Source organism: Festucalex cinctus, chromosome 11, assembly GCF_051991245.1.
Source record: "Festucalex cinctus isolate MCC-2025b chromosome 11, RoL_Fcin_1.0, whole genome shotgun sequence".
Lineage (NCBI taxonomy): Eukaryota > Metazoa > Chordata > Actinopteri > Syngnathiformes > Syngnathidae > Festucalex > Festucalex cinctus.
The window spans coordinates 26,043,662-26,056,196 of NC_135421.1; the positions used below are offsets into that span (position 1 = coordinate 26,043,662).

At 38.3% G+C, this 12,535-nt stretch overlaps 2 protein-coding genes across 5 annotated transcripts in view; one reads left to right on the forward strand and one right to left on the reverse strand.

Moving 5' to 3' along the window:
• Nucleotides 1-2,595, reverse strand: part of pkp4 (plakophilin 4) — a 68,374-nt gene extending 65,779 nt beyond the window's left edge. Inside the window, exon 1 of the mRNA XM_077535978.1 lies at nucleotides 2,427-2,595. The gene's annotated coding sequence lies outside the window, so the exon portion shown is untranslated. The remainder of the gene's footprint in view (nucleotides 1-2,426) is intronic.
• The window catches only part of LOC144030062 (coiled-coil domain-containing protein 148-like), a 32,719-nt gene that overhangs the window by 1,849 nt on the left and 18,335 nt on the right, over nucleotides 1-12,535 (forward strand). The window contains exons 1-5 of one of the 4 annotated variants that reach the window (XM_077535983.1): nucleotides 2,692-2,792; nucleotides 4,307-4,397; nucleotides 4,886-5,007; nucleotides 10,618-10,721; nucleotides 12,384-12,475. In XM_077535983.1, coding sequence (XP_077392109.1) covers nucleotides 4,346-4,397; nucleotides 4,886-5,007; nucleotides 10,618-10,721; nucleotides 12,384-12,475 — 370 coding nt within the window. In that variant the 5' untranslated portion in view covers nucleotides 2,692-2,792; nucleotides 4,307-4,345. Of the gene's footprint in view, nucleotides 1-2,691; nucleotides 2,793-2,821; nucleotides 2,851-4,040; nucleotides 4,188-4,306; nucleotides 4,398-4,885; nucleotides 5,008-10,617; nucleotides 10,722-12,383; nucleotides 12,476-12,535 lie in introns of those variants that run through there. The other 3 variants (XM_077535985.1, XM_077535981.1, XM_077535984.1) reach the window with 3 other exon arrangements.

Here is a 12,535-nt window from a genome sequence, read left to right on the forward strand (position 1 = left end):
GCCCCCTGAGATTGATAAAAATGGATGGATTTTTTGTTTCATAACTCATATTCCACAAATGTAGTATTTATCAGAATGTCATGTTTAGACTAGTGAGGTCACATCTCTTTAAAATCTGAAAAAAATAAAAGGTTTCAAGCAGGTTGTGTTCCACCGTATGTTATGTCGACTCTCAATGCGCTTCGCATGCTGTTTAAGCCGAGACTGCAAGCTCAAACTAGTCAACAGCCAAAACATAAGCAGACCTTTGCCCCAACAACTCCCCTGTTGTTCCAAATCGGCATCGTCGCTGCTGTCAGCAGTGAGGCTGCAGTAAGAGAAATCACGAGGAACGTGACCTAGAGATTCCCCTCTGTCTGCGAGCGTGCGTCAATTCACAGTCGACGCTTCTCCACTGCTGAAAACGCAACCAGCGTGCATTGTGGTCACATCGAGCAAAGCTGTCAAATTAACATTCCCACATTTGTATTGCCCGGAGGCCTGCATCCGTCAAACAAAGACATGACCATGGCTGGATTTACATTGCATCGGTTCAAGTGACACAATTTGACCTTTTTTTTATTATTATTATTATTTATTTTTTTGCTTTCAGGTTGAGTGAATGCTACGAGCATGGTCAAGGAACAAATCAAATTTATAAGTCAGTGCACCACAGTACATTTACAATGTAGACATTTTAGCCAAACATTATTAGCAGATATTATGTTGCTAAAGCTAAAGCTAATCAGTGCTAACAACTGCAGCTATGCTTGCATGTTTACAAAGCAAGCTATTTCGACCCTTTGGTGTCCGTCATACCTTTGAAACCCTGGAAACATGTCAACTTTTTTTTTTTTAAACAATAATTTGTCCTTTACTAATTATTTAACCTTTTTTTAAAAACATTTTTTAAAGCACTTATGAAAGTGCACTGAGTAAAAAATAATAATGATAATAATAATATTAATAAAAATGTGTCTTTTTTTTTCTTTTTTTTTTACAATAACAAGCTAAAATTGTTAGCTTAGATAGTAGATACGTTTGAATAGGATTGTTTTGTTGTTGAAAATCAATAGCTGTAAGTCTTTGGTGTAGAAGGAAGTCCGTAATAGGTAGATTATTTCCCAACTATTAGACATATAGATATGTAACCAGAGTCATTAGCTTTAGTTGATTAAAGCCTTTTCTGTAATTAGGGGAGCTTGGTACGAATGCAGACTTTGACTCCAGTGTTTTAATTATTATTTTTTATTATTATTATTATTATTATTATTATTATTATTATTATTTTCCTGAAAAAAAGTTTCAGATATGTAAGGATAGACAGCGTCAATGTTAATTAGCTCCGCTGTTTTGTAACAGTGGGGCGGAAGTGCACAACAACTCGCTCACAGACACATTTTCAGAAATGGGCAGATGGCTAAAGATTCGTGCAGTTGTTTAATTTCACGCCTGATGGGTGGGCACGCACTCCAGAGACCCAAGTATTTGTACAATAAGTTATTAAAAAGTCAGTCTTATTTATGTCCCCTTTAAATCGGACTCGGACAGTTGGACCTACAGTAAATCCAGCCCATCATAGACAGACAGGTGGGGAGATGATGATGGAGACTAACTGACTAGTGGACAGAGAGATAGACCAGATGAGATAGACAGCTAGACAGACAGATTGGTTGATAGATTACAAACAATTGAACTGCCTGGAGCAGGTAAGGGTTGGCATGGGCATGTCTGAATAAGTGTCTTATTTTGGTAGCAGCACATACTGATAAGATATACAACAGCCTACAGGGATGAAAAAATAGGTGAGTCTCCTCTAGTTCTGAACCTGCACATTGCGACTCTTAGCTGGTTTCAAGTCATGCACCTTTATAAAAATGCGATTTAAACTGCATTTAAAAAAAAAAACACACAGTGTGCCTGCGGTGAAAGTCATTGAATATGAGTGGAAAGATGCGCTTATTTCCCGGGATATGCAAGTCTGGATCCCCTCCTCTCGAGCTCCGCGCATTCCGGAGATTCTCCCCCATTGTCGCCTCACCTGCCCTCCTCTTTGCATGACTTCCTGGCAGCAGGCGTTCAAATGCAAACTGCGCTGAAGGTGAGTTTGTTCACTAGGGAAATTAAAAAAAAAAAAAAAAAAAAAAAAAACGAGGGCTCTGAACTCCCTGAAGTAGCCATCTTTGCATCCCAATGGCACGTGAAGGTCTCACGAAGGTGTGTACGTGCTTCTTCCGAAAATACGAAAATATTCCCCTCCGTAAAGGAGACTTAAAAAGAGACTCCATTACATTAAAACAACGCCTACATCCCATAAGCGAGTATTTAAAAGACTTTTCCGAGGAGAAAGTAGCACTTGGATCCAGCCTCGCGTGCACCGTGATGCTTTCATGTCTCCCGACTTTTCGAAACTCAACATAGTTTCAAGAGAAGACTAAAATACATACCTCAGTGGGGTTGTTGTTATTGTTGAGGCTTGCCGGGCGACGGCTTTCCGTCTACATCTGTGCGTGAAACTTCACCGTTTAGTCCCATGCGTGTCCGAGAGTTCAACTCGCCTCCATAGCAGAGAGACTGAGACGAATCGAAGCCCTCCGCGAGCTCCTTGATTCCCAAACAGCAGCCCCGAGCACTGGGGTGGGGCGAGAAGGCAGCGAGCACTTCTGATTGGGTAGAGACTGTGGCGGGAGGGCGTCACCGGGAAGGATGGGGTTGTTGAATGGACCAATCGGAGATGCAAACGTCAGTTTCCTTGGTTACACTTTTTGTCAACCGATACATTGGAGAGGAGATGAACACGACGAAGAAAAGCGGTAACCGGTTTATTTTCTCATTTACTATCGACTTTAGTGTGCATAGTTGTCTTATGAGGTAGTATCCGTTTGTAATAATTGCCTTTTTCCCCACCTCAGCTAGAAATTAATACTGTATTTAAAAAAAAAAATGCTGTACTATTCGTAGGTAGGTAGGTAGGTAGATAGATAGATAGATAGATAGATAGATAGATAGATAGATAGATAGATAGATAGATAGATAGAAGTTGCATGTTTGTATGCAATAAGTAAAAAATATAGTCTAATTGACCTACAGTAATAGTTTTCCGATTGGTGCAAAGCAAGAAATATAAAATATGGTATTTTGACATATGAATGACCCGACTTGAGATACAAGCCTTCGTTCGCCTTTAAAAAAAAATAATTTAAGTTATGAGCAAAAATTCAACACTACAAAGCTGAATGGTGGCCGTAAACTCATCGCAGCCTAGTTTGGAAAACAGTGATCAAAACTTAAAAGAGGGTTCAAGATGTTTACTGCCACACAGAGACATGCGGTATATTCTTCATCCTCTGTGAAAAATGACTACTATTACTGCAGTTTACTGAGTTTTGGGTGGTTTGCGTCAGGAATGCATCCGAAACATATCATGCCAAACATATCATGTGAATTGCTCACTGTGGTGACCCTTGACTGACAGGTACAATAACAAAAATACAAAACAAACCACAGTTGAATGAGTCAAAATAGTTGTGAAAATCTTTTTGTTTGTGTCAGGACTGTATTACACTGACCCCGGTGCTCAAAGTCGTGCACACCAGAAGGTGCCTCAATGAATTAATGGTGATACACAGGGTCTTGTTTCTTTACCTTTTATTTAATTACAGTACAATACGTTTTCAACTACCATATTATTGAGTGGTATGTATTTCCTTAAAAAAACACACACACACAACACATATGATTACATATACTTGAATTATAATACACCCAATATGTAGTTTATGAATGACACCTCTTTTGATATGCATCACGTGTTGTTGTTGTTTTTTTTTTTAATTAACAATATTTTACATTGAAACGACTGAGCAATCTATACCAGCGTTGACTAATTAGTGCAAATTACGGCATTCCAACAATGGCTAATTATATAACAGTGTGCCCGTTCATATGGATAATATTCGTTGTGCAAGAAAAGTACATTTCTCTCTTCAGTTCTGAACACAAAGGTGAATTTCAGTAATGTTCCATTTTGGCCACTAGGGGCGCGCGTGCTTGCGTTTAAAAGCACACCTTGCCACTTCCGTGTTTTCTACCGGACAGCGATGACGTTATGTACAGATGACGATTTTCTTTTTCTTTTTTTCTTTTAACGTCAGAGGCGGCTGCTCTCTATAAAAAAAAACACTTGTCACTGGTTTACCTTTAAACAGGTAGCATCTGTGTACAATTATACTCGTTTGTATTTGCCCAAAGGAATGTACTTTTGTTGTGTGTGTGAAATGGTAACATTTTACATGGCTAACATGGTACCAGTATTTTTTTTATACAGGTAATTTGACATGAAAAATGTACAGCTAGCACCTGGGAAATGAATGCAGGAGGTCAAACGTTTATCACCAGCTCCAGAGCAGAAGATTTGGGTGAGTGATTGGAATTAGTGTGAAATCTGAGATGGATGGAATTCCACTAAATGTCCTGACGTGGCTTTGATGCTTCTGAGCCACACGGCTTGTTTGTTCACCTGTCTTTATGGCACTCAGCTGAATTGCAAACACAAATATCTTGACACTGCGACTTTGCTGCGCCTGCCGGGCAATCTATTCTGCAGTGCATCATTTGAACCGTGGCCTTTGTCTTTTCTTTCTGAAGTCAGTGAAAAAGAACTTCGACATCAAATGCAATTTGGTTTTCTATTTTTTCCAGTTATCCTTATTAGTACATCCTTTTTTTTGCACATTTTTTTAAACATGTTTTACATTACAGTAATGCCCTCACATGTTAGAAAGGCTTGATGACCTAATAAACAACTGACCTATTTTAAGTTTAACGAACCTTTAACGAATACCTCGTGCTTCCACTCTCTTGTTATTTGTGTATTGACCCATGTCGTTTGCTTTCTTCCATGCAGACAAACTGACAACACGACTAAAGAATGGCCTGTTCAGATCACACTATAAGCCGGCGGAATATGAAAAAGTGCAAGCCCTGGTTGACGCCAAACGGCTGGAGACTATGGCGATTGGAAAAAGGGTGAAGTTTTTATTTATAGTTGATAACTTCCACAGTAATCCAGAAATGCAAAGAGACTTGTGTGGTGCATTGAGATACAAGTTTAATTTTTTTTCGGTAACTACGCTGTATCTCAGATTATCCTGCCTCATTGAAATGAATGGAAATACTATTAATCCGTGACAGCCAAATTTTTGTGAAATGCTTTTGTTGATTAGGAAAATAGTAGTGATGTGCTTCTCGGGTCGAATCCCTGAAGCGTGTGCCGAGTAATGCAGATGAGTGGTTCATGAACGGCGTGTCAATGCGTGTGTTGATGACGTACGTGGTGACGTTTGAAGCCCCACGAAGCAGGTGTACCACGTGACTGATTCAGGAAATGATTCGCTAGGTTTGAGTGTAGTTCGAAATAAAAGCGGCAAAGAAACGCTATGGATTCCCCTTCACTTTTTGTGTCGGGTCCCTTCTTGCGCTACTTTTTTTTGCTTTTGGCATTCGATTTGACGAGCTTCTTTTTGCGATGGAACCAGAAAGAAAGAGATTTTCCCTTGTTTAGGAGCACTTTGAGCAGATCTCACCTCAGAAGGTAATGCACTGTAATTACGGTACTATTTTAACAGATTCCAATAATAAAATAAAATAAAATGTGACAACACATAAAATTCACATTTTTCTGTTCACAGTTGAAAGTCCCCTTCAGTACTGGGAATCACAGAAATATACGCGTCCAATTCTATACAAACTTGCTATCTCATATCGATGCACCCCTGCTTCATCAGTACCATGTGAAAGAGTTTTTTTTTCCAAAGCAGGCGAAATTCTCTGCAAAAAAAAGAAACCGCCTGAGTCCAAAAACTTCGGAAAAAAATAGTTTTTAAATAAAAATGAATAAGCACTTTATTTTACCTCCTTATTTCACATTTTCACTTGTTGCATAAGCACAAACATAGACAAAGTAACACAGAACAATTCATGTTAAAACACTCTTCAAATATATATTCTTTTGTATTTAGAGCATGAATTACACCCCACCATTTTATTGCATGCACCAAGCATGTTATACATTTTTCTGTCCACATGATGGCGTAGTCGAGGAAATGAATCATCTTGAAGCCCCTACGTGTGTGTGAAGCATTTCATGCAGGGCTTCACTGCTTTACGGGGCTTCATTTTGCCATCACTAGAAAATAGCACTCTTTCATATCACATGCACTATAATGTAAAGACTTTTTTTTTTTTTTTTTTTTGCTTCATTTCAATAGACATTGTGCTGCGCCTTTTGGTATACAGCAATGCAGACATACGGCTATACATAAAGGGGGTGGAGTCACAATTGTTCAGTAAGATGCAGTAAGATTAGCCGTTCTTCGTGGAGGATTACGATTGCATCGCCATTAATAAATAACTTTAAAAAAAAAAAATCAAAGTGGCCCTTGCAGCTTTCTATTTTTCTGGATGTGGCCCTCAGAGGAAAAAGTTTGTACACCCCTGCTGTACATTATATCAACAATTTATAATTGCTTCATTGATTTTTACCATGTTTAACTCATTCACTGCCATTGACGGAAAAAGACGTCAAATGATGCATTTTTGTGCTGGTCTGGCAATGAATGTGTTAACATTGCAGCATCAAAGATAGAAAGCCATTTCCAGCACTTTAATTGGTCAATAATTTGTTAAAAATGGACTGTTAAAAGTGGACTGATCAATATTATAGATTTTTTTTTTTTTAAATATGAAATTTATCAAATTGTGATTTAGGAGATGGACGACAGTGAGTATTATACTGCTAATTTGTGTTCAAATATCACTTGCTAGGGTTATAACACGACGACACCGATCCGATGTTAATTTGTTAGCCCGTCGTTGGAGTTTTGCATTGTTTGTTAGCATTAAGCTAAGTGGCGTCGAGGCAAAGCTATGTGGTTGTTTTTCATACACTGTGTAATTCTTTTGGTTTAGTTTAGTTTAATTTAGTTTAGTTTAGTTTAGTTTGGTTTGGTTTGAAAGGTACGGCATTATTAAATTAAGCTTGATACCTACTTTTTTTTTAAAGAATTTTTCACTATCTGCTAAACTGCTGTTTGTTGTGAAGTGAGTTGCGTCTACTGCTACCAAAAATACAGAAAAATGGCTCAGATCTAATAGTAATAATAATAATAATAATAATAATAGTAATAGTAATAATAATAATAATAATAATAATAATACGTCAGGTCAGTTGTATCTCAATATTAGAGAAATTTTTGGCCTGAGCACAAAAACAGCAAATGAGGAGGAACACGCTATACATACAATTAAAAAGGTCACGTTTTTATAATATTTTCAGGCAACTAAACAGTAACATTTCCCCAAAAAAAATTCCAGAGGACCACACGTTATTATTTGTAGTAGTAAGGGATTTAAACTGACATGACATAATATTTAAAAGTTAAAAGAGAGCGCCAATATCACTACCACACAATAGTGCCGAGTTTGATTAATATTCATCAGGCTGCCTGCCTGGGGTCTATTATAAAAGTGTTTGAAGTTTGACTCAGAGCGCAGGGAAATGTATGTGCTTGTGGCCAAGCAGATTAGACTGTTCAACCTGCAGTGTTTTAATTGCTTAACTGTCGCAGGAGCCTTTTTTTTTTTTTTTTAAAGTATCCTTAAATTTGCCTTTGCACCCTTCCAACCTCGCTCGCTGCATAACCCAGATAAGACATTCGCATTTTTGCTCCTGGCAGAATAGCGAGCCCGGTGTTCTGCACACATCTCCCATAGGTGATGTGACGGAGGGCAAATAAATCACCATTTGTCGCCTTCAGCGCATTTCTGCTCTCAAGGAAGAGACCAGTGGCGTTTTTTTTTTTTTTTGCTTTTAAATGTCTGTCTGCTATTTCGCCTCCTGATAGGGTTCTGTCCTCATTATTAACACGAACGTACATAAGTGGAAAACCAATGTATCTTTATTTGTTTGGACAATTGGCAAATGAAAACATTGAAGTGGTAGTAAAAACTTATCCTCGCTCCCTGTGTTGAGCTCGAAATTTTTTATGTGTGATCCTACTTCTGACATCATCTTGAACGGAACTCTGAGGACAAGTACAGTACGCTCAACCTGGATTTGAACTCATCTTTTGAGTTGAAGAATGTGTGTGTGCACCTATTACGACTATTCAGGCAGAAATTTCAACTTACACAGTGGATATAAAAAGTCTACCCACCCCTAGGGTTTTTGTGATGTAAAAATAAATGATGCCAAGAGTTCAAAAGTTTTTCCACCATTAATGTGATCTATAACCTGTTCAACTCGAGTGGATTTTTTTCCCTTCATGTTTTCCAGAGGGGAAATGAAAATACACAACTGAAATAATGTGGTTGCAGAAGTATGCACACCCTCAGTGTTAAGAATGACCCAATGACAATCAAACTTGTTAAATGAGTCTTTTGCGCTGATTAACCTCAAATAAATTCTGATGTTTTAGTACTTTTTTTTTTTTTTTTTTTTTTTTTCCTATTATTTGCTTTTTTTTTTGTGGGGGGCAAAAGCTTGAATATATTCTGCTGACACTAACTCCTGTTTCAAACTGTCCACCTTGTCTAAGCAGAAGAAAAAACAGCCCCAAAGCATGATGCTGCAACCGTCTTGCTTTTTTGTAGTCTTCTTTTGGTGATGAGCAGTCTTGCGTTTGCCCCAAGAATTACTTTTGGAATTTTGGCTCAAAAAGTCCAAACTTGGTTTCAATGAACCATAAAGGGGCCTTTAACAAAACCTCCCAAAGGAATGTGGCAAAATGTGAAATGATTTGTCCAGGTCACATTAATGGTGGAAAAACTTTTGAAATGATTCATCTTTGTCTCAGTTTTTTATATCTAAAAAATCTTGCATATGAAAAGTGTCATGTAGACTTTTCATATCTACTGCATAACTGAAATACCGCAGTTGTGTAAAAAAAAAAAAAAAAAAAAGGCTGGATATCAGTTATGTGCATTTGCTTGCAGTTATGTTATCGTGATTGTAGGCTATGAAATTCCTTACAGAAGCAACAGAAATGAATACAAGTGTACTGCGCAAAAAACAATTCTCAGCCCTTGAGCAAAATGTCGAACTCCAGTTTATCCTGATGCTGCGTCATCAGTAGGCGTTAAAGCACTATAAAAGGGAAAGCCCATTTATTATTCCTATTATTAGTTTTAATCTCTCCTAATGTTCTGCATCCCGTTTTTATGTCATATCAAATTGCCCATATTGATGCTGAAGCAACAACCTCTGCCGAATATATTATTTCTCAACCAACCACCTCTGAACCTGCCCTTCAATCGTCATCATGCAACTGATGTCCAAAGCGCCCAAATATAGCAAAAACATAAGAGCATAAAATAGGGAATAAAATCATCTGTTGGGGGAACATCAATAGACCACCAGTTTCCTCGATTAAATTTGAGCATGAAACAACTTGCTCGTATATTTAAATTGTATGAAATTTGTGTTTGTGCAATTATCTGATCCACTGGCATGTGTGGGAAAACAACAACGGTGCAGGAGGATAATTAATTGCTGCGCTGACAAAAGGTCTTTTTTTGGGGGGGATGAAAAATGAAAACAATGAATATATTAAGCCTGCATGTCTCTTCCTCTTTAAACAGAATTTGCGATACAATAATTCAGGATTTTTGTATGGATTTTAATGTTATTGAAAGTTTTCTTCTTCTGCTTGAATGAGCATGATCTCACTCCTGACACCAATTATAACAGAGCTGTGATGAATACTGCCTTTAAAAAAAAACTTTTGCACTGGCCAAATCACACACGAGTCACTCGTACAATTCATGAGTACTCTTATATTATGTAATGACTTGCAATGCTTAAAGCGGAACTCAACACCCCCCTCCTCAAAATCTTGACAGCAATATGCCTTGGAAGCCTCACTGGCTAATATTGCAAAATCCAGCAGTTTTCATCAACATCACAAGGCGGCCATTTTGCCACTTGCTGTCGAGTGAAAATGACATCACAGTTGCTCAGGTCTCAGGGAACAACCAATCAGAGCTCATCTTCAGAAAATAGGTGAGCTGTGATTGGTTGTTGCCAGAGCAACTGTGATGTCATCTTTAGTTGACAGCAAGTGGCAAAATGGCTACCCCCCGAGATGGATAAAAACGGCTGGATTTTGCTTCATAACTCATATTCCACAAATGTAATATTAATCAGAATGTCATGTTTAGACTAGTGAGGTAACATAACATATTCTCAAAAAATGGTTAAGGTTGAGTTCCGCTTTAAAGTATGTCAAGTTTTTGCTTGTGACTATAATACTAGTCATACTACATAAGACAAATATCTTGTGTTTTTACATACTCGGCCAATAAAGATGATTCTCATTCTGAAGAAGCCTGTACAGTGACCAAAATCACCAGTTTCTTGTTTTTTAATAAACGGTATAAATTTGCTAAGCTAATCATTGCATTAAGTCAAACCTGATCAAGCTTTGACCCACAAAAGCAAATTATCCGTAGGCGGAATTAATGTCATAAATTAAGTGAATTTCAAAGTGATCGCCCTGGATTTTTTTTTCTTCTTTCTGCCCACACTGCAGTTCCGTAGCAGTCGTTCAATCTTGCGGAGTATTCATCTTTCTCTTCCAGGTTAACAGGACCCGATGTGTAGCCAAGGAAATAAAGGAGTGCGACATATTACGGCAGCACAGGCAGGTGTGGAGCAGAGAGTGCCCTAGGCTGCAAAAAGCAGAGTAAGAGAGCCCTATTACTCCCAGTCATTATCTGCTGCAGTCTTCTGACTCCGCTATTACACTAAACAGCCATTCCACTTAAGCCCCAACGGCGATCTGTCTGACGGAAATAGGGTGCGGAATAACATGCTAAAATTGCGGGGGAAAGGGAGATAAACTAAAATGATGGAAAAGAGAAGATTTTATAGCATGTTGACTTGTGATGACAATGACTATGAGGATCAGCGAGAGAAGGAGTGCAGTGATGCTTAGAAGGATGCAGAATACATTAAATGAGGAGGGGAAAAAAGCCCAATGCTTTGTGAAGTGCGAAAGGCAGCAGAAACCCCGGGGTGCAGTCTGTTTGCCTGCGTAATGTCGAAGCCACCCAAGGTTAATGATGTACTGTACACAAGCATGAGACTCTGTAATGAGCACCGTCACGGCGAAGTGCGTCTGACACGTTGGCCTATATCTTGTACAATTATACATAGATTTTTATTTTTTTGAAAGTACCTTGTTAAACTAGGAACAATGCAAGTGTTTCGCCGTGGTTACTTATAATTGCACTGCTGCTTAGAGCAATTTCAGCGCACGTATGAAGACATTACGGCCCCAATTTAATGTTCTCAACAAGTGAAAGTCGTGCAGGAAATCATGTGGAAATAGACACAAAGCCTCTCCATCTTTTGTATTTATGGAACAGATCTCACATTTTGGCTGTGTGCACTTTTAGCTGCACTACAGACCTTTTTCTGTCCAGCAGAAATTTTGAAAAAGAATTATTGGTAATGACACGTGCTTCAAAGCATAATAATTACACTGAGCGCTGTCTGTATGAAAATAGAACAGGAGCTTTAAAAGGGAAGTCAACCCCCCAAAAGATTATTGACAATAATATGTTCTATGCAGCCCCACTAGTCTAAATATGGTATTCTGGTCAATATTGCATTAGTAGAATATGAGCTAAGTAGCAAAATCTAGCAGTTTTTTTATCAATATCAGAAGGCGGCCATTTTGCCACTTGCTGTCCAGAGAAAATGACGTCAATGATGCTCATGTCTCACAGCTCAGCTTCAGAAAACAGATGATCCGTGATTGGCCGTTGCCTGAGCCCTGAGCAACTGTGATGTCATCTTTAATTGACAGCAAGTGACAAAATGGCCGCCCCCTGAGATGGGGGGTGGACAGTTGGATTTTGCTGCGTAAATCATATTCCACAAATGTAATATTCATCATGTAATAATCATAATGTCATGTTCAGACTAGTGAGGTCACATATAACAGATTATTGTCAAGAAAGGTTTAAGGTTGACTTCCCCTTCTGTTGACATTTATATTCAGCAACCAAGTATGTTTTTCAAGTAAGTCTTGCCCAGCTACTTTGTAAATTTTAAATTTGTAAACATCAATAATGACGAACAGATGACTGCAGATGGCAAAGTTGCATCACTCTGGATTTGAAATCAGCTCAGCTTTTGAGTAGTAGTAGCAGTGAATCTTGTTTTGTTGCGATTATGAGCTAGAGAAATGCCAACACGTTCAAGTTTACGCAATATGGGGAAATCTGCTTTGAAAATGGCTTGCAATGAATGAGTTGATAATTATATTTTATGTGAACAATGTCTATACAGTCTATGCATACATGCTCACTTCATAATGCTTTATCCACTTGACAAATAGGGTAAAGACTGAGAGTGAAATGCGTGATTTCATCGAGAACATCAGGCCACTCGGCATAGAAGACACCGCCATCTTCTCACTCAAAGATTACGGTAAACCACAGAAGCATTGAACAGCAATTAAACATCATTCCACCTTTTTCTAATGCTACG